The sequence below is a fragment of the Bufo gargarizans genome, chromosome 5, assembly GCF_014858855.1.
Source record: "Bufo gargarizans isolate SCDJY-AF-19 chromosome 5, ASM1485885v1, whole genome shotgun sequence".
In the NCBI taxonomy this organism is placed as follows: Eukaryota; Metazoa; Chordata; class Amphibia; order Anura; family Bufonidae; genus Bufo; species Bufo gargarizans.
Window position 1 is genome coordinate 414,693,328 of NC_058084.1, and position 22,036 is coordinate 414,715,363.

At 40.8% G+C, this 22,036-nt stretch overlaps 1 protein-coding gene across 1 annotated transcript in view; it reads left to right on the forward strand.

Annotated features, from left to right (window-relative positions):
* Positions 1-21,553, forward strand: part of LOC122939484 (dipeptidyl aminopeptidase-like protein 6) — a 397,047-nt gene extending 375,494 nt beyond the window's left edge. The window contains exons 19-24 of the mRNA XM_044295552.1: positions 1,849-1,903; positions 11,811-11,913; positions 14,732-14,799; positions 16,762-16,834; positions 16,970-17,043; positions 20,245-21,553. Coding sequence (XP_044151487.1) covers positions 1,849-1,903; positions 11,811-11,913; positions 14,732-14,799; positions 16,762-16,834; positions 16,970-17,043; positions 20,245-20,391 — 520 coding nt within the window. The 3' untranslated portion in view covers positions 20,392-21,553. The remainder of the gene's footprint in view (positions 1-1,848; positions 1,904-11,810; positions 11,914-14,731; positions 14,800-16,761; positions 16,835-16,969; positions 17,044-20,244) is intronic.
* Positions 21,554-22,036: the final 483 nt, after the last annotated feature.

Consider the following 22,036-nt stretch of genomic DNA (forward strand, 5'->3'; position numbering starts at 1 on the left):
ACGTCCCCATCACCATGGGAACGTCTCCATATACTAGAATGTACTGTCGGATTTGAGAATTACGCTGAAATCGCAATTCGATTAATTCAAGTTATAATAATCGAATTGCGATTTCAACTTAACACTGCTATATTCCATATTCGTTAATTCTAGTCCAATATGGAATATAGCAGTGCTAAGTTGAAATCGCCATGCGATTACTTCGAGTTCTATTAATCGCATTGCGATTTCAACTTTTTACGTATATTCTTAATATTGCTCTAACTTCGTCTTTTAGAATATTCGTAATATTCTAAAAGACTAAGTTAGAGCAATATAACGAATATTCTAAAAGACGAAGTTAGAGCAATATTACGAATATTATTCTAAAAGGCGAAGTTAGAGCAATATTAAGAATATCCGTAAAATACACATAGATTGCAATTTAGCTAATATACTGCTATAGTAATTTTTTTAATAGTGTACATATTTTACAAAACTTAAGTTCAGAAGAGGCAAAAAAAAATTGAGAAAAAAAAAGGATTATATAGCACTATATTAGCTAAATTACAATCTATATGTGTATTTTACGAAATTACGTAATATTGCTCTAACTTCGTCTTTTAGAATATTACGAATATTCTAAAAGACGAAGTTAGAGCAATATTACGAAATTTCGTAAAATACACATATTAGCCTAGCCATAGTCAATTAGTCATACGAATGTTGCCTTATACTATCAAAATAAAAATCGCAATACGCGATTAATTAAATCGCATATTATTCGCGATAATTGGAATAATTACGAATATTCAATTTCGACAAATATAACACGAATATTCAATCGAATATTCGCGAAATATCGCGAAATCGAATATGGCACCTCCCGCTCATCACTAAATATAACATATCAAGTGACCAAGGTTGGTTTGCCCAAAATGACACTGCTCACTTCAGATGGAAAAAAAATGACGAATATTCTAAAAACGAATATATAGCACTATATTCTATAGTGCTATATATTCCTTTTTGACCCACACCTGTGAGGATCGTGTAATATTCGCATATTATGCGATCATTACCTCGCCAGTTTTCATGAGAAAAAAATAAAGTAGAATATAACGAATATACGAATTTGCGAATATATGACGAATATTCACAAAATATCACAAATTCGAATATGACCCCTGCCGCTCATCACTAGTATCAAGCAACATTTTTCAGTAGCATCTGCATTTACATTTATACAAGAATGCGGATTATAGCCATGTATGAACACACAGTTGATAATTATGCAGTTCCCCATTAAAGTGTAACTGTCATTTTTTATTTTTATTTGCTAGTTTATTAGAGCTAGGCATGTATACCTGAGTTAGTCTGTCAATGATTGCTAAAAGATCTGTAATTACCTTATAATAACAGCTTTCATTAATGTCCTCTGTCCCTTTCCACTGCTCCCTCACAAGACAGTTGCAATGGCTCATCTGTCTCCGGCTAGGAAGACAGAGGGGCGGTCCTTCACACTGCATGCCTGCCTTAGGCTTCAGAGTGAGAAGGCGTGTCTCTCAGTAATCCAATCTGATTGGCTGGCAGGGAGCTGCTGGCTGCAGCAAGTGTGTATGGGAAGTGAGGGAAAGCAGAGGCGCCATCTTGAGAAGGTCCTCATATTGTAAATGTTTTAAAAGCCGTAACTAAGGGAAAAACTAAAGGAAAACAGTGGTATGTGAAGAAACTAAAGATTGCTTAATGAAGCAGTAACATATGCTGAAATGTATTTATTTTTATTAAAACATGACAGTTACCCTTTAAATGATGTGTGCATACGGTTGGATTCCAGGCAATTATTATTATCCATTATCTTTATTTCAGATCCATATTAAAAGAACAGTACATTGATAAGACGAGAGTCGGTGTTTTTGGAAAGGTAAGATTTCATTATTACATTATATTTATATTTTGTTTTTTTAAAGGTTCATAATTTATACCAGCACTTAACAAGTTTGTGAGATCAATGAGAAGTGATATTGCTCAACCAACAGGTTGTTTTTTAAAGTTTTTACGAAACGTACTGTAGTCAATGGGTCATAGGCAGCCAATAAGTCAATAGCAAAATTTAGAGATTAGGGAGAAGTGAGAGGAAAAGTGAATTTGTTGGCCAAAGAATTTTGTTGGTCCTAAGAATAGGAAGAACGCTATTCATTTGAAGGAGATAATTCACTCTATCATATGGGCAGACACAAATATTTGCTTGTATCGTGTATAGTGAAGGAGCTAATGTGGGAAGCATTGATCGATAGAGTCAACAGAAAACTGGTAAGTGTAATTATTTTGGGCTTAAAAAAGTCAGATATTAAATCTAGCTCAGGTAATGTGATGGGGGACTGGTTCCAACTTTGCCTTTCTTTAGGCCTTTCTTCGTCTGTATTAGAGAATATATACCCATCTCAGGGATACCAACCTGGGATGGAGGATGATATTGCAGGTATCATATTGTGTATGCCAGATAAGTTGGAAGAATTAGTTTGTTATGGGGTCATCTCTCCTCATTGGCCTCTGCATGACCATTAGTATGTTCTTGTACCCTTTGCCTGTATTTGAACATAACCTTTCCAGGAAAGAAGATTTTCTACCGTTACTTTGTAGACCATGAATTGGCAGTACCAGTGTATCTCCGCAATGTCCATTTATAGGGGCTGTCCTATCATGACACCCCATATCCATATAATCTATTACAGCATAGGGGCATCATGAATCCCTGCATTTCATGGATGGACATTCATTTAAATAGTGGGCATGAAAAGATATATTTACCATACAGCAGCCACTAGGTGTAAAATACATCAAGGACTTCCTTTGATAGCTGCGAAATGGGCCATAGACACAATAGACTGGAGCAGACCTTGTTGATTTCTAGTACAGATTTTTTTTCCAGGCATGCTCTGTGACTCTTACAGAAGTCAGGAGGGAGTAGATAAACTGTAATGTTACCTAGTGTGAATGGTGGACCCTGTGTTATCTAGAGATCGCTTTGCTGTTCGCCCGGAGGTCGTTTCGCGGCGAACTTTGCTCGTTCATGATTCGCCGAACATGTGAACATATGGCAATGTTCACATGCGCTTTATTCTTTTGCATTGCGCCGAACTTTGACCCCATACATCAGGTGGGACAGGAAAGCCAATTGAGACGTTTCAGTACATGGACACGCCCCCACCCTATCACAGAACCTGATCTGGCAGCCATTTTACATTCTGTGTTTTGCCAGTGTAGGGAGAGGTTGCTTTGTGGAGCAGGGACAGGCTGTAAGGGACACCAAACGCTATCTAATAGGGCCACAAAAGTCCTTTTAAGGACTGGTATAGGTGTGCTATCGATAGGTGTGATATACTGAGGGGTGTGATATACTTATAATATACTTTCTAACATAGAAAGTATATTATAGTGCATTTGTATCGTGCACCAGTTGTGTGCAGTTCTGCTGCGATACCGCAGATATATATAGGGACAAACGCTATTGGAATAACTAATTGCAACTGGTGTTATATACCTGTTGCCCCCCCCCCAAAAAAAAAAATGATTGAGGGGTGTGATATACCAATCATATACTTTCTAACATAGAAAGTATATTATAGTGCATTTGTATTGTGCAGCAGTTATGTGTGGTTCTGCTGCGATACCACAGGTATATAGAGGGACAAGCGTTATTGGAACTATTTGCAACGGGTGTGATATACCTGTTCCCCAAAAAAACTGATTGAGGGGTGCAATATAACTGCATCCACAAAATACTGATTCAGGGGTTTGAAATACCTGCTTCCACAAAATACTGATTGAGGGGTGCAATATACCTGCTTCCACCAAATATTTATTCAGGGGTTCTATATACCTGTTTCCACAAAATACTGATTAAGGGGTGCGATATACCTGCTTCCACCAAATATTGATTGAGGCCTGCGATACATCAGCTTCCACAAAATACTGATTGATGGGTGCGATATACCTGCTTCCACCAAATATTGATAGAGGGGTGCAATATACCTGCTTCCACAAAATACCGATTGAGGGGTGCGATATAGCTGATTCTACAAAATACTGATTAAGGGGTTCTATATACCGTATTCCATAAAATACTGATTGAGGGGTGCGATATACCTGCTTCCACCAAATATTGATTCAGGTGTTCTATATACCTGTTTCCAAAAAATACTGATTGCGGGGTGCGATATACCTGCTTCCACAAAATATTGATTCAGGTGTTCTATATACCTGTTTCCACAAAATACTGATTGAGGAGTGCGATATACCTGCTTCTACAAAATAATGATTAAGGGGTTCTATATACCGTATTTTTCGCCGTATAAGACGCACTTTTTCCCCCCCAAAAGTGGGGGGGAAATAGCAGTGCGTCTTATACGGCGAATGTAGCCGATTTTGCTTAGTTTTCAATGATACACCCGCCGCGATGCCGTGCGGCGGGTATATCAGCTGTGAGGGAGGAGGGGCTGGGGGCCGGCATCTGCATTTATAATGACAGCGGGGCCCGTGCAGTGACTGTATTCTACTACACGGGCCCCGCTTACTGTACAATCATATCCCTAATACCGTAGTTAATTGTTGTGTGCACTGCATGTAAAAGCATAATGAGCGATGATGAGCGCTATTACTTACAATTAGAAGCGCTTGCCGTTCGGAGCAGGGAGGAGGGAGGAGGCAGGAGGCAGGCCGGGAGGACGGGCGCTGGCAGTGTGAGTCATACGTCACGCGCCTGCGCCGCCTGCTTCATGAATGAAGCAGGCGGCGTGTGCGCATGACGGATGACTCACACTGCCAGCGCCCGTCCTCCCGGCCTGCCTCCTGCCTCCTCCCTCCTCCCTGCTCCGAACGGCAAGCGCTTCTAATTGTAAGTAATAGCGCTCATCATCGCTCATTATGCTTTTACATGCAGTGCACACAACAATTAACTACGGTATTAGGGATATGATTGTACAGTAAGCGGGGCCCGTGTAGTAGAATACAGTCACTGCACGGGCCCCGCTGTCATTATAAATGCAGATGCGACCCCCACCCCCATTATAAAAGCAAATGCGACCCCCACACTTATGGAGGGGATCTGTGGATGACACATAGCATAAGATGCTATATATGTGTCATCCACAGATCCCCACCATAACTGTCATACACAGATCCTCATAACAGCGCCATCCAGAGAGGATCCCCTATAAGTGTCACCCACAGATCCCCCATAACAGTGCGTCATCCACAGATCCCCATAACAGTGCATCACCCACAGACCACAATTAGTTCAAAATATTTTTTTTCTTATTTTCCTCCCCAAAAACCTAGGTGCGTCTTATACGCCGGTGCGTCTTATACGGCGAAAAATACGGTACCTGCTTCCATAAAATACTGATTGAGGGGTGCGATATACCAGCTTCCACCAAATACTGATTGAGGCCTGCGATATACCTGCTTCCACAAATACTGGTCTTTTCTAGGGACTTGGCACAGGGTCATTTTAAAAATTACAGGCAGAGGAAGAGGCAGGCTTTTCTGCAGGGGTGGTAGGGGTCGGGAAGGCACACCATGCATGTGCCTAAGTGGGAAGTTGGAGACGGTGCATGCGATTAAAGGACTCACCAGAGTTGGTTGAGTGGCTCACTCAGCCTTCCACTTGTGCACCCTCCTCATCCTCTGTATCTGCACCCTCCTCACTCTCTGCTGTGCGCACCCCCTTAGACATCACCACGACCACCACCATAGTCCCTCTACTCGAGTCAGAGGAATAATTTTCCCATCCATTCCCAGAACTTACCGATGCGCAGCCATTCTTGACATCGGATGAGGAAGAGGAGATAGCAACAGCTGCCACCCAGCGGTCTGATGACAGTACCCAGATCAGCCCAAGGAGGGAGGTCCCCGCTGTTGCTGCCTACTCTGAGATCTCAAATGTCAGTAGTGGTGAAGGTGATGATAATGACGTGTTGATAGACGTCACGTGGGTGCCCACAAGAGAGGAAGAGGAGGGGAGTTCAGAGGGAGAGACGGAGCAGCAAAGAGGGAGGAGAAGCAGGCAGAGCTCGCAGGGCACAGGAGGCAAAAAGCAGACTGCAAATGTATCTGGAGAGAGCCATCCACCATGCACGGTCACTTCTGGCGCTCCCAGGACGCCAGCACATGGCTTCGCAGTGTGGGCTTTTTTTTAACATGTCAGCTGCTGACACTAGTGTTGCCATCTGCAGCCTGTGCTGTCAAAGCATAAGTTGCGGTAAGACTAACACTCACCTGGCGGCGCTCCACGTCCTGCCTCTTTTCCTCTCTCCTCTCTTTTGTCCTCTGGCTTGTCGGAACTGTTAGCCCGCCAACTACTGCCATATAAACTGGTGGACTCGGAGGCCTTTAGAAAATTTGTGGCCATTGGCACAATGCAATGGAAGGTCACTGGAAATATTTCTCCCAGAAGGGCATCCCAGAACTATATGGCCACGTTCAGTGGCAATTGAATATATCTCTGGCACACAGTGTCTGTGACAAGATACATCTGACCACAGACACATGGTCTAGCAAACACGGGAAGAGAAGGTGCATAACTTTTACTGCCCACTGGGTGAACCTCGTCAAGCATGTAATCCATGGCACCTGTGTTACCGCCACGGATTGCATGCAGGCCTGCCTCTTCTCCTCCTCCTATTCCATCCTCTGACTCCTCCTCGGCTGACTCCCTCCTTCTTTTTCTATTGCTACCGCCTCTTCTGCTGCACCCCCCAAGATCCCTAGAACCTATTCGACGTGCCAGGTGAGACGTTGCCATGCTGTGCTGCGGCTGTTGTGCTTGGAAGCCAAGAGCCACACCGGTCCTGCACTGCTTTCAGCTCTGCAGTCACAGGCCGATCAGTGGCTAACCCTGCTCAATTTGACAGTTGGTCAAGTGGCGTGCGACAACGGTGCCAATCTGCTGAGCGCGCTGAAACACCCTGTGTATTTGGCAACAAATCACTGCACAACTAAGTTCAGGATGTGTGCTATGCACGGTATGTGCATGGCACACATCCTGAACTTAGTTGTGCAGTGATTTGTTGCCAAATACACAGGGTCCATGACGTCTTGCGGCAGGCCAGGAAAATCTCTGGCCATTTTAGAAGATCTTACATGGCCATGGCTCGCCTTGCTGACGTTCATTGGCGACAACACCAGCATGTCAGATGTCTGATTTGTAACAGACTAACACTCTGGAACTCCACCTTGTATATGCTTGATAGGCTGCTCTAGCAGCAACGTGCTGTTAACGACTACCTGTATTAACTCTGCAGCAGGACAGGTTCTGGGGGGCTTGGTTTCTTTTCACCGCGCCAGTGGCTGCTCATGCACGATGCATGCAGACTTCTGTGGCCATTTGATGAGATCACTAAACTGGTCAGTCGCAGCCAGGGCACCATCAGTGACATCGTACTTTATGCCTTCTTTCTGGAGCATGCATTGCGTTGTGTCATTGATCAAGCTGTCGAGGAGCAGGAGCTGGAAGATGAGGATGTCGCAATGCTGATTGAATTCCCAGGGGGGCTACTCCACCTGAGACAAGTCAGCAGGAGTCTGAAGAGGAGGGTGGTTGCTAGGGGGAGGAGGAGGAAGAGGAGCAAAAAGAGCATGCTTTTCCTGGTGTTGTCCGTGGCTGGGGGGAGGAGACCAAGGACAACATTCTCCTGGGCGATTAGCAGAAGCCAGGGCACTCCACCACTTCCAATTTAGTGCAAATGGGGGCCTTCAAGCTCCAGTGTTTGAAGACGGACCCCGATATAAATTTGTCTAAAGGTCAAGGACCTGAACTGGGTGGCAACGTACTTAGACCCCGGTAAAAACACAAAATGGCAGACATGTTACCAGCATCACAGAGGGCTGTCAGAATAAAGCATTTCCAGGCCTTGCTGCGAGAGATGCTGCATTCTGCTGTTGCGGGCACTGACAGAGAAATTTCCACCCACAGCGATACAGATACGGGTACCAATCCTACCACACCTGCAAAAGATGTGTTGGTCACTTCAGATATGAGATCATTCTTGCAGCCAACCCATCGAGAGCTGCCCTCCGTATCCTGCCTCAGGGAACGCCTAGACTGACAGGTGTCCAACTACATCGGGTTAACGGCCGATGTGGACGCTCTGAGAAGCGAGGAACCCCTGTACTACTGGGTGTGTAGGCTTGACCTGTGGCCAGAGCTGGCACAATTTGCCAAGGAACTCTTGGCTTGCCCCTCGTCTAGTGTCCCGTCCGAAAGGACATTCAGCGCAGCAGGGGGGATCGTGACCGATAAGCGTACTCACCTAGCTCACGACAGTGTCGACTACCTCACATTTTTATAAATGAAAGAGGCATGGATCTCGGAGGAACACCTGTGAGGACCACATGTAATTGAATTTCCTTATGCCACCCCACACATATCTGCCACTACCCAGAACAAAGAATGGTTCTTGTCTTATGTATATACAGCGGCATAAAAGGCCTTTTCTGTCAGGTGAATGCCTAATTTTTGGGGCCTCTTTTCCAGTGCCCTACAGTAAAATTTTTATCCAGTGACCACCTAATGTACCTCCAGACACATAATCACTAGTTCTTTTCTGTCAGGTGAATGCCTAATTTTTGGGCCTGTACTGGCCTACAGTAAAATTGTTATCCACTGACCATCTAATATACCTCCAGCCACATAATAACTTATTTTCTGTCAGGTGAATGCATAATTTTTGAGGCCTCCAGCCACATAATCACTTGTTCTTTTCTGTCAGGTAAATGCCTAATTTTTGGGGCCCGTACTCCCATGGCCTAAAATAAAAATTTTGTAGGCTCCAGCAGGGCACATTTTTGAGAGTTTCCCTCTAAGACGCATAAAAATGGCCCGTGATTATATTACATATATTTTGTGGGAATTTTTCCATTGATCCCCCTCTGGTATGTCACTGTCCATGTTTTGTTACTTGTTTTGTGCACTTCTAGTAAGTATTTGGCTACAAATATGTCCTGAAGGTTTTTCAGGTTTGCCTGCCATTAAAGTTAATGAAGCCCACCACGAACGCGTGCTTCGCGAACATTTGGCCGATGTTCATCCATCGCTAGTTATCTATATCTATGGGTTAGATCTGTCATTTTAATCCTGTCTGTCATTATAATGAGATGGCTACTGAAAAGTTACCTGTACAGAACAGGAAGTCTCAATACATTATTAGCTAGTGCGATGATTTACAAAACACAATTATCAACAAATATTTTATTAATTAATGGATTTTTTCAATGCAATTCAATCAGTTCAACTCACACCATAAGGCCTCTCATTTAATTACATTTATAATTAGGGTAAGAACACAATTACTATGCAATCTCTATGTTTTCTGAATATTTCCTTTGAAGATAAAACACATTATTTTGTCCAAGAAATAATTGGTTGACTCAATTTCTGCTGAATCCTAGAATCAGATTATGTTTAATGATGTAAATCTACAATTATGTTCACCTTTCACTCGCTCGCCACTCAGAGTGTGACTTGTTAAATATTCATAGTTTTTAGATTTGGATGAGTTTTGAGTTAAAACTAATTCAACTTTTATTGACAAGAGGTTTTAGTGGGAATTATAACAAGATTTCTCACTTATTGTACACAAGACACTGCAGAGATTTATTTGGGTATTTTAGATTAGACAAAATCTGTTTTGGGATATTAATGCATAGACATGTCTAATATTCTTATTTTAGATTATCTCAATTTAGCATTTATTGTGCAAGTGAATTTCTAGTACCAAGCACATAAACATTTATTCCAGTCAATAATGAGTATTTTTGCTTAGAGCTTCAATACCAATTTGCTCTTACATTTCTTCACTGGAAAAAAATATATACCACAAGGTGTAAGTAAGTATAAAGATATTGAGAGGTTAACTGTACCTGATAAAACGTGATATAGTTATAGCTATCATACAGTCCTGATCAAACATTTAAGACCACTTGAAAAATGGCAAAAAAGCATATTTAGCATGGCTGGATCTTAACAAGGCTCCAAGTAGAGCTTCAACATGCAACAAGAAGAAATGGGAGTGAGACAAAAAAATAATTTGAGCATTCAATTTAATGAAAAGAACAAATAAACTGAAACAGGCTGTTTTTCAGCTGATCAAAAGTTTAGGACCACACCTCCAAAAAAAAAACTAAGCAAGGGAGTAAAACTATAACAGGCAAGGGTGAAGTCCCAGCAAGAGATTTAAATAGAGCACCAAATCCCAGGATCAGAACCTGATAAGTCCATGACTCGATGCTCCATTAGTCATACACAGCACACAGTATCAGAACAGCTGAATAATCAAACACTGCTAGTTTTCCTCCAGCACATGCCCGCTGTGGAAAGAAACAGAGCATTGCATTTTGTTGCTAGCAGTGCTGTCTCATCACCAGGGGGCGTCGCTTTGCAGCGCGTCTCTCCCAGCGAAGTCACGGCAAAGCTGCAGATCTCGCCGCTGGAGCCCGGACAGGTAGGTAAGTGACAACTACAATTACATTTAAATGGATTGTCCATAAATATAACCCCAGCCTATATGCCCTACTAGGGTCTCTGGGCAGTTTCCTTTTTTAGGGTGCTTCTTTACGGGATAGCGTATTTGTATCAATACTCAATGTATATGTAAAGACTACACTCCCACCTATAAATGTATAATGCCATTTAGCGCTGCAGCCTTCTCACAGCTTTGCCTAGGCCATGTGACATCACGGTGGCCTAGACACAACTCAGACGCATTAAAGTGAATGGGGCTGACCTGTGATACTAAGCACGGCCGCTATACATTGTTCGGTGCTGTGCTTGATGAGCAGAGAGAAGTTCGCAGTGCTCACTGGAGCATCGGTGCTTTCTCAAACAGCTGATTGTGGGGGTCCTGAGTGTAGGACCCCCCGATCAGATACTGATTACCTACCCAGACGATAGGTCATCAGTAAAAAAAAAAAAAAACTGTCATAAAACCCCTTTAAGTTGCTGTTTGGTATAATGTGAGTTATCGCCCTGGATATGAACCCAAATTGCGACAAAAACTACAAAATGACACCATTCTCACTGGATATCACTAGATACTAGTAGTATGTTTTTACCTTGTATACCATTTAGATGATGATCCACACAAGTCCAAATTTTTTATTTGCGCTCCTAACTCCTTACATCCCTTATGAAGGAAGGCATACCTTTCGAAACATGTTGGAGGCTGTCTCTACCATTTCGAATTGCTCTAAGTAGCAGAGACATTAGCTATTTTGTTTCACTTTCATCTCGGATTGTGCCGCTGGCTCGGAAAGCTCCTACTAACAATAGTCCAATACATGCCATCATTTGCTGAACTTAGGGCTCATGTACACAAACGTATTTTTTGTCTACATCTGATCAGCATCTTTTGCTGGCCGGATGCTGACCTATTCACTTCAATGGGGCTGTTTGTCCATCCGCAAAAAAATAGAACTTGTCCTATTCTTGTCCGCATTACGGACAAGGATAGGATTTTTCTATTATGGCCCGGACATTGCGTTCCACAAAATGCAGATCCAGTTTGGTGGAGCCGCAATTTGCATACCGCAAAACAGACTATGGTTGTGTGCATAAACCCTAACAGCAAGACAAAAACTGAGTAGCAACGTACAGTGCATTTATCCACGGGGAACTTACAAGACAGCTGCATGTAAGAACATAGGAGCGCATATAAAATATCTGGACTTGCGTGGATCCTCAGCTGCTAAGTTTATCTGTATATGGTCTGTTCTGAAATGTGTACAAAATTTTGTGAAGTTATTTAGAAATGTCTTTGTTTTCTTTTGTATAGGAATATGGAGGATATTTGAGCACACGTCTCCTGACATCCATGACAGATGAGCTGTTTGCCTGTGGAGCAGCTCTTTCCCCTATAACAGATTTTAAACTATATGGTGAGGTTTCCACATTTTCAAAGTATTTTAACATCAGCAGTTACCATCGAGCTTCCATCATTTTCAACAGAAATGGTGCAGCATGCAAGGCTATTGGGATATCGAGATAAACTACATTAAAGTCCATTGGTGACTGTTTGGAACCATTGGGTGATGGATCCGTTACAGTGTCATGGTTTCAAATGCCATGATGCTAATGTGAACAAAGCATTTTCAGAAAGTTTTTGAAGTTCCTCCTTACTGTGCATAGGGATTTAGTCTGTGGAGCACACTGTGTAGTGACCATGCCAGCTCAGCTCCCATTCAAGTGAATAGGAGCTAAGTTATAGTACACAGGCACCGGAAACTACACAGTATACGGAACCTTCTGTTTACGCTCCATACGTCCGTGGGTCTTCCTTGATTTTTGGAGGATCCACGGACATGAAAAATGAAAAAAAAATCAAAGTCAAGTTTGCCATTGAAATGATAGGAAAAAAACGGACACGGATCACGGACACAGATGATAATCTTGTGTGCATCCGTGTTTTTTCACAGATCCATTGACTTGAATGGGTCCGTGAACCGTTGGCCGTGAAAAAAATAGGACAGGTCCTATTTTTTTCACGGCCAGGAAACACGGATTACGGATGTGGCTGCCAAACGGTGCATTTTCAGATTTTTTCACGGACCCATTGAAAGTCAATGGGTCCGCGAAAAAAAAATGAAAACGGCACAACGGCCACGGATGCACACAATGGTCGTGTGCATGAGGCCAAAGGGTGTGCACACTAATGCAACCATATTATTTTATTTTTATATTTTTTCTTCCCTCTACCTAGAAGATTTCAGTTTGTTTTTCAATTGAGTTGTACAGTTTATAGGTCACATTAAAGGTGGAAAAAGTTCTGAAATGATTTTAACTTTGTCTCATTTTTTTACATCACAGAAACCTGACATTTTAAGGGGTGGGGTGTGTAGACTTTATATCCACTGTAGGTCATCAATATCTGTAGCCTGGATTACCCCTTTAACCCCTTAGGCTCTGTTTCCCGAGTCCAGGCATGCTGTCCAAAGGCTGTCCAGGCATGCTGGGAGTTGCAGTTTTGCAACAGCTGGAGGCACACTGGTTGGGAAACACTGATATAGAGCAACAAAAAATCATATGTACCCTAAACTAGTACCAACAATACTGCCAACTTATCCACTTTTTTGGAGTTTTTGGGAGTTTCTACTCTAGGGGTGCATCAGGGGGGCTTCAAATGGGACATGGTGTCAAAAAAGGCAGTCCAGCAAAACCTGCCTTCCAAAAACCGTATGGCATTCCTTTCCTTCTGCGCCCTGCCGTGTGCCCGTACAGCGGTTTATGACCACATATGGGGTGTTTCTGTAAACTAAAGAATAAGGGCCATAAATATTGAGTTTAGTTTGGCTGTTAACCCTTGCTTTGTAACTGTAAAAAAAATATTAAAATGGAAAATCTGACAAAAAAGTGAAATTTTTAAATTGTATCTCTATTTTCCATTAATTCTTGTGGAACACCTAAAGGGTTAACAAAGTTTGTAAAATCAGTTTTGAATACCTCGATGGGTGTAGTTTATAGAATGGGGTCATTTTTGGATGGTTTCTATTATAAATATAAAAATTGGGTTTTTGAAAATTTCTGAAAAATTTCAAGATTTGCTTTTAAACTTCTAAGCCTTGTAACATCCCCAAAAAATAAAATATCCTTCCCAAAATGATCCAAACATGAAGTAGACCTATGGGGAATGTAAAGTAATAACAATTTTTGGAAGTATTACTATGTATTATAGAAGTAGAGAAATTTTAACTTGGAAATTTGCAATTTTTTACAAATTTTTGGTAAATTTTGTATTTTTTTATAAATAAAAAAGATTTTTTTTTTAACTTCATTTTACCAGTCTCATGAAGTACAATATGTGACGAAAACACAATCTCAGAATGTCCTGGATAAGTCATAGCGTTTTAAAGTTATCAGCACTTAAAGTGATACTGGTCAGATTTGCAAAAAATGGCCAAGTTCAGAAGGTGTAATAGGGCCGAGTCCTTAAGGGGTTAAAATATTGTCTGCATCATTTTAAATCAAATGAACAGATATATTGGGTCATTCCCATTCAGGATTCAGTAGCTTACCAAATACCGTTCACAATTAATTTATTGTATTATCTACAACCAATAACATTTTTAAAATATGGAGAATATTTTATTATGTGAAGGTTCTTAGTTGATCATTTTAATAAAACACATACGATAATCATCATTACCAGATAATAGGGAATAACAAAGACAGAAAGGAAATGGAAAGCGACAGTGTTCATTACATATACAGAATGTTTTGGATCATTTTATCCATTTTATCATAAATGGGAAATGTACTTGTATTTCTTATTTCATTATACCTGGATTACATATAAATGGATACTTCCATGAAAGTTTTTTCATACCAAACAGTCTCTCTTAACATTTTAGTTCAACCATCAATGCAACCAGAAAATAAAAAACTGTTAGAGCATCGCACATTACTTTAATCAATGCAATGCTCCTCTGTGGACATCTTTATCTAGGTCTGACATACTGTTATCATGAGCATTACCATTTGGATAAAATCCTCCCCTCACAGCAGGAGTAAACTGATCAAGGATTATCTATGTATGAGTTTTCTTTCTCTCTGCTGACTGCTACAGAAGGGCGTATTTAATTTTTTGTGGTATAGTACTGCCAAAATAAAAAAGAAATACTGCCAAAATGTAGAATAATTGAGTTTAAAAAATACCCTTTTCTGAACGAAGCATCTATTTATACTTTTTTTTTCTTGTAGCATCTGCCTTTTCAGAAAGATATTTGGGACTGCATACCATGGATAATGGAGCATACGGGGCATATGAGGTATGTACATTTTAGATAGATACACACATTGATTCAAAATAAAATGATTTTGTATAACTTGAATTATGCCCAGCATATTGCTCTACTTGTGTTCTCCAAGCAATGATTTAAGAATAAGAGCCGCATGTGAATTTTTGCTTTTCAACAGTTGCCAGCTGGTAGACACTGAGGATGCAACAGTGATATTAAAACTTGGCACCAGGGTCACAACCATGGAACTGACAGCTGACACCAGGTTGAGGAGTGTCAGGATCATATTATAGGCACTTGGCTCCACAGATAGCATCAGACTGAACTTTGCCACTTCTTATTCCAAGGGTCATTGGGGATCCCCTTTACTATATTGAGATTTAAATGTTATAATGAAATATGGCTCCTGAGTCAAAATAGGCTGGGGGCTTCTGCATTATAGGGTAAGACTGGCCATACATATTAGATGTACTGTATGTCATCCAAATCCACCTATTTTGGTGATACCAGCTGCCCAGTTTGGGGCCCTCCAGACTCTTTCTAACAAGAGGTGTGAGGGAGATAAGGATCGAGCAAGTTGGATTTCAGCTACCTGATTCTTTTGGTTCTTGGGGAGAGAGGTCACTGACAGAGGACTTTGACAGCACTCCCCCTCCCCTACCTTCCTACTAAGAACACATGCTTGCTCTGCTTAGTTGAGCAGGAAAGTGGATGAAGGATCAGAGATTGAGTATGTTCTTTGCTTCTCCATTTAAACCCTACCTAACGGTTTGCATGTTCAACTATTCTTCAGTTAATGAGGGGGAGGGGGGACACACAAGCCCTCTGTTCTTTTAATTGCTGGGAGTTCCAGCGGTCAGACCCCCACTTATCAGACTCCTACACTTATCACTATTCCTGTGGATAAGTTATAGTTGTAATTCTGGGACAACCTCCTTTAAGTAAAGAGGGCTGGGCTACAATACCACACACGACCTGTGGACAGGTGTGGTGCTGACATTGGAAGAAATTAGCAATGATTTCCCTTTAGCCCACCACATGTGTAACTTCTCTTAAAGTTCATCTGTCAGAAGTTCTGAGCCCTCAAAACTGCTGATATTGCTACATAGATGATGAGGAGAGAAGTAGATATATACCTAGAGTGATGGTCATGCAGGCTATCTGACTGAGAAATCAAGGTTTTTATTGACTCCAGTGTGACAACCTCAAGTATCCTTCTCTTCACGGAGTACCTCCCAACCAGTCCCCTCCACTCTGAGTGACAGCACCAGTGGTCTTCTGATTGGACACTAGAGCTGTTGTGCAGAGCACAGGAAGTGGTTGGGAGCTATTCAGTGCAGAGGACTTGAAGAGACTGCCTCCTGGACTGCCTCCTTCAATTTCTTGGCCAAGCAAACTGCATGATCATCACTCTAGGTATACCTGCACCACTATCTCCTTGACTCTACTTCAAGACTCCCTGTAAAGTGTCTGATCATTGAAGTTGAAAGCACTGGAGTTATGAAGTGGTTAAATGTATTACAAATGTCTGAAGGCTTTTCCATGATCACAAGATATTACAGAATATGACAAGTAGATGAAGCTTTTATAATTATTGTGCAGGCAACTCAAACAAGTTGAAAAGATACCATGTATTTTAGCCAAGACTAATTTTACTTTAAAGGTAATTTCCAGCATTTGCACGTAATCAATAGCAATTACAGAATTAATTCCTGATCCAAATACTATTAAGGCTAATGTATTCAGTTAGTAAGGGACGCTTCTTGTATTCTGCAGTGATAGCCTAAGAGCCATGATTTTTGTATATAGCCACCCAGAAGATAGGCTATTGCAAACAGCATAAAACGCTATTCAATTTGCCAGCAATCCATACCCTTTGTTCCATTCACATGAGGCCTGTGTGACTTTTCATTGAAGCTTATCAGTCATTTGTGTAAAGCCAATTTTCCATCCCTTTGCTGAAGATAGCTTCTTTAATCTATGTTTCCACAGTTGGCCAAAATAACAGTTCGAGAGTCCTTATCGAATAAAGCTAAATTTTTGATTATCCACGCTACTGCAGATGGTGAGTAATGCTTTATTAATCCTTAATCTATTTCATAATGATAAGAAGCTATTAGACAGATGCTCCTCACTGAGCAGTAAGAAAATGTGCTTTAATTAATTTGTCCCCTTTACTGATACTAATCTTATTTTACAGAAAAAATCCACTTCCAGCACACTGCGGAACTCATAACGAATTTAGTCAAAGCCAAAGCCAATTATTCCTTACTGGTAAGTTCCTTGTTTCTGCACTGTTTATGTAGGGTAAGGTGGAGATTATAGGAGTAGTGCAGTGACCCGGGGTGTGAGGTATGGACTGAACGATTGCCAGGGATGCATACTGTTTGACCTGTTTCCCTTGTATTCTGCTTATTGACACTAAAGTGTTAAAGGGGTTGTGCAGTGCTTAGATATTAATGACCTATCCTCAAGTCAGGTCATCAATATCAGATTAGCAGGAGTATTACACCCTGCACCCCCAGTAATCAACTGTATAAACAGCTGTTCACTTACATAGGAGATGAAGGTGTAATTACACAGTGCCGCCACTATGATCTAGATGGCAAGCAGGTTAACAGTGAAGAAGACACAGCACTCGCCAACCAACGGGGGTGCATCCCCAATCTGATCTTGATTAATGACCTACACTGTGGATAGGTCATCAATATCTAAGCACTGCACATCCCCTTTAAATCATGCAGTTACTTAAGGTGGCCATATGCATTGGATAGAAAAAAACTGATGGCTGCTGATCATCTAGTGAACAACCATTTCGTAGACAATCTTTCAACCGACTCTTAGATGAAAATTTCAGACATGGCCGACTTGTTTTTTAGGCAGTGGCTAAAACGATTGTCCATTGTTAAACTTCACCTGATGAGTTGAAATTGCCTGTTTTGATCAACTTTAGTCTAATGTGCATGAGTACCTTAATGGTCATGAAGAACAAGTCAAGTCCCCCATACACATTAGTGTATTGTTGGATTAGCCCATCCTGAATGGCAGGGTTGGCTAACAATCTAATGTGTATGGGGAGCTCCCGACTCTTCTCCAACAGATGATGTTAGTGAGAGAAGGATCAGGCAATTGTAATCTTTTTGCCCAATCTTTTTCTTTTCCCAGGAGATAAGCTGCCACCAGAGGTATCTGGAGGCAGCTTTCTGAGCTTGCCTTATTGAAAACACATTCATACTTGGCACCTTAATACTACTGATGCATGACCAGCCTGGGCTACCTAGTGAAGGTGGACTAAAGTCATGCTGCTTGATTTTTAACAAGCATATCAGATGGTCATGATTAGAGATCTAAATTAAAGGGTTGTCTGGTTTAAAAAAACATTTTCATATACCCTATTAGGGAATTTTGAATTAATAGTGGGGGTCTTCTCTTTAGAATCCTCAGTTACACTGGGTAGACCTTGCTTACGTTCAAGGACCTGCCCAGTCATTAAACAGACAATCCCCTGATTTAATTGGACACAGTGTAATTATTAATTTCCACTGTGGGGGTGCTGCAGGGTAATTGAACACTTACTGCTAAGTTTCCCTGCAAAATACAGTTGATCGCTGGGGTCCTTGCAGATACTGTAGATGATTTATGATCAGATTATTGTCAAGTGACCCTCCTGTCTAGTAGGAATTGTCCATAACAGACACGACCTCTGCTATTGACAAAATCATTAATACCATTTATATCACACATCTGGCTGCCATTTCCATTTTACAGCTATAACCTTTATTATGCAACATTTTTTATTAGATAATGATTCCATTAAATTCATAATCCGATTATAAATCGGAAACTTTCATTATAAATGTGTTTAATCATAGCATTTTAGAAGCATAGTACTTGTAAAGAAATATCAGGACACTCCTCTGTTCTTTATATTTCATGCCACTACTTTACATGTCAGTTGTTAAAATACATCTAGTGCTTCATTTGTTTTCCTCTAAATAAGTAATTAATTTAATTTCTGTAGCTCCCTATTTTTTCTACAAAGCTCAATTTTCCTGTGAAGCCATTAAAGGGCGTTTCCGAAAATTAAATAGTGATGACCAATATCTGATCGTGGGGGTCTGACACCCATTCAAGAAAGCAGCAGCAATCGCAGTAGCACCGCAGCCTTCTTGCTTCTTTCCTTAGGCCGAGTGATGACACGTTCATCAGGCACATGGCCTAGGCGCAGTTCAGCCCAGGATAGGTCATCAATATTTATATTTTGGAAAACCTTTTTAAATTATATATTCCTGCCTGCTTATAGCAACTACTAGGCGTAGCTTGGGAGCTTACTGCATACAATTTTACAATTTATTAAGGCAATGCAATAATTAAATAGTATGCAAGAAACATGTTAGCTCCTCCTAGTGGTGATGGCAGACATGCAGAATTTTATAATTTAGCATTTTATCTATCTAGAGCATTTTGAGCTTTGTATCAGAAAAACTGATTTATGTAGCCAGAAAGTAAAGTAAAAGAAATAATATGTCTGCCTGCAGCTATCACCAGGAGGAGCTTAAGATCATACTATAGACATTAAGCTACAACCTGTATGGCTATGTAAAGGGAAGCAAGACATTTGAAGCTCTGTATATTTTTTAAAAAAAATAGCTTTGACCCCAATAAAATGTAATATATGGTTTGGATCTCTTTTTGGATTATTATGTCTTCTTGAGCAGCCCATAGATGACATACAACCTATTCATTAGATTAATGTTTAAGGAACCCACTGATTTTGGCAGAATCATGCAACAGTTTAATGCATTAGGGGGGCAGCCAAATTGTCTGCTGGCATCTTTCTGATGTTTTCTTCTCTTGGAGATAGCACTTCTAGACATGTCAGGCATCTAATCTCTGTTTTCCATTAGAATTATTCATATACTGTAACAGATCAAATGTTCAGGTTTATGGTGGTGTTTTGAAGAACCTGGCGGCCATACAGGTTTTTGGACAAGTGGAATTTCATGAGTATGACCAGCCTTGAAGAAGAAGAGAGATTCTTGAAACAGGATTTGGATTACCTATTGCTTGGGTTTGAAATTGATTCCTTCAGTTCAGTTGTCAATTCAGCGGTCAATGAGCAGGTTGTGTAGCAGTCAGATTTTGATTTGAAGCCTCCAGATCCTGAGAGAACAAAACTATGCTTCTATAAATATGAATGATATAGGACAACCATTAGAATTTATGCTTAGGCTCCCCTTGTGTCTTTAACAATAGCCTGCAGAGCTATTATAGTGTCTAGAAATACATTCATATCTCTAGAATCACATACTGTAAATGTATGTTCATTTCAAAATTTAATTATCCTTCGGTGACAGGATTGCCAAGAAGAGATTATATCTAAAGCAGACAAGGGACGCATCTAATAAGGGTCATATATCTATAATTGGAATAGAATTTTGTTTTAATCTAATTTTTGTGCATATTCCCTTTTAGATATATCCTGATGAAAATCATTATATGAAGAGCCAAGTAATGGAGCAGCACTTGCACAAGTCCATTGTGAATTTCTTTGAAGAATGCTTCAGAATTCAAGATAAGCCCCCTGTAGTAGCCATAGAAGAAGAAGAAGAAGAGGATTAAGTTTTGTTCGTGCCAAGTACAAACCAGTTCTTACATAACAATATGCAACTGAATTGTTTTCCTTGGAAACTACAAAATGTTATGTTTAGCATGTGTTTAACGGACCAGTGCCCTCTATGGCTTATGCGACCGTCCCACTTCCCAGGAAGAAGAACGTGAAGCATGGTGGACTCAGCAAACAGTGCTGTCTAATCAAGCAGCTTTTTGTTACCAATAAAGGTTTCTTGTACTTCAAAAGAATAAAAAGGGGCAGAAAAGAAAAAAAGAAATAAAAAAAAGGAACAGAAGAAGAAATGAGACTTTTTGAGGAACTCCAAGAAGATTATTACACAGACTAGACAACCTGTTAATTCATGAAAACAACAGTAGCATTTAACCCATTATTATTCCTGCTCTAAATTGCCATTGAATTTGAGTCTGAAGAAACTAATCCTGTTAGTACAAAACAAAGATTATAGCACAATTACTTTATCAATACTAATTTACAGTTTGCTTGCTCAGTATCCCACCATGAAAAAAAATAATATATATATTACAACTTTCAGGGCAGCAGAAACAGACACAATGTATTAACCTTAATCAAATTATGTACATCATGTTGTTATTTCGTTTTTCTCTTGTTTTACTTCCTTAAATTTTTTTACTCATCTCACATTTTGCTGTTTGCTTTAGTGTATGAAAGATGCATAGACGTATTCACTGTCACATAGACAATATTATTCATAGGCCATTTTTGTGGAGCCCTGACTTGAATATATTAGTCTAATACATTATAGTTCAGCTCAGGAGGCAACCTTTTACTTTGTGGCTGTGCAAATTTGGAAGTCTTTTCTAAGCCATTACTTCAAAGTCCGTAAAATATACTAGATAGATAGATACATTATAAAAGAGGTTGACAGAGAAAATGAAAAATCTCCTACAGCCCTCCAATAGTCTAAAATTAAAAATGGTATTGTTCTTCACTAGCGTTCTCTGAGGCACCGGTCCGATTCTTCTGCCACAGCTTGTTTACAAGCTGCAGCGATAATGTGCTGGTTTATGGTATGTGACTGCAGCAGCCAATCACAGTCCTCGGCGGTCTAAGGCCTTATGCACACGACCGTTCCGTTTTTTGCGGTCCGCAAACCGCAGATCCGCAAAGCTCGAACAAGAATAGGACAGGTATTTTATTTGCGGGGCCATGGAACGGAGCAACTGGAGTGCTGTCCGCATCTTTTGAGGCCCCATTGAAGTGAATGGGTCCTCATCCGAGCCGCCAAAACTGTGGCTCAGATGCGGACCAAAACAACGGCCGTGTGCATGAGGCCTAATGCTGCGGACACTGATTTACAGCTGCTGTACACCCACAGGTCACTGTGCAGGTCACAGTAGTGGTGACATGCACAGTGAAGTGCAGGTGTACGGTATGTGACCGCTGCAGCCAATCACTCAGTGTTAGACCCCTGCAGTGTAGGCCACTGCAATGACATGCTGTATGCCAGCATGTCACCACTGCAGTCCGTATACAAACTGTGGCAGCAGGACCACACCAGTGCAGAAGGCAACGGCACTGAAGAAAGGGACGTGTATAATATAATTTTTTATTTTAGGCTATTAGAGGGCTTGTCTGAGATTTTTAACAATTGTAGACAATCCCTTTAAGTGA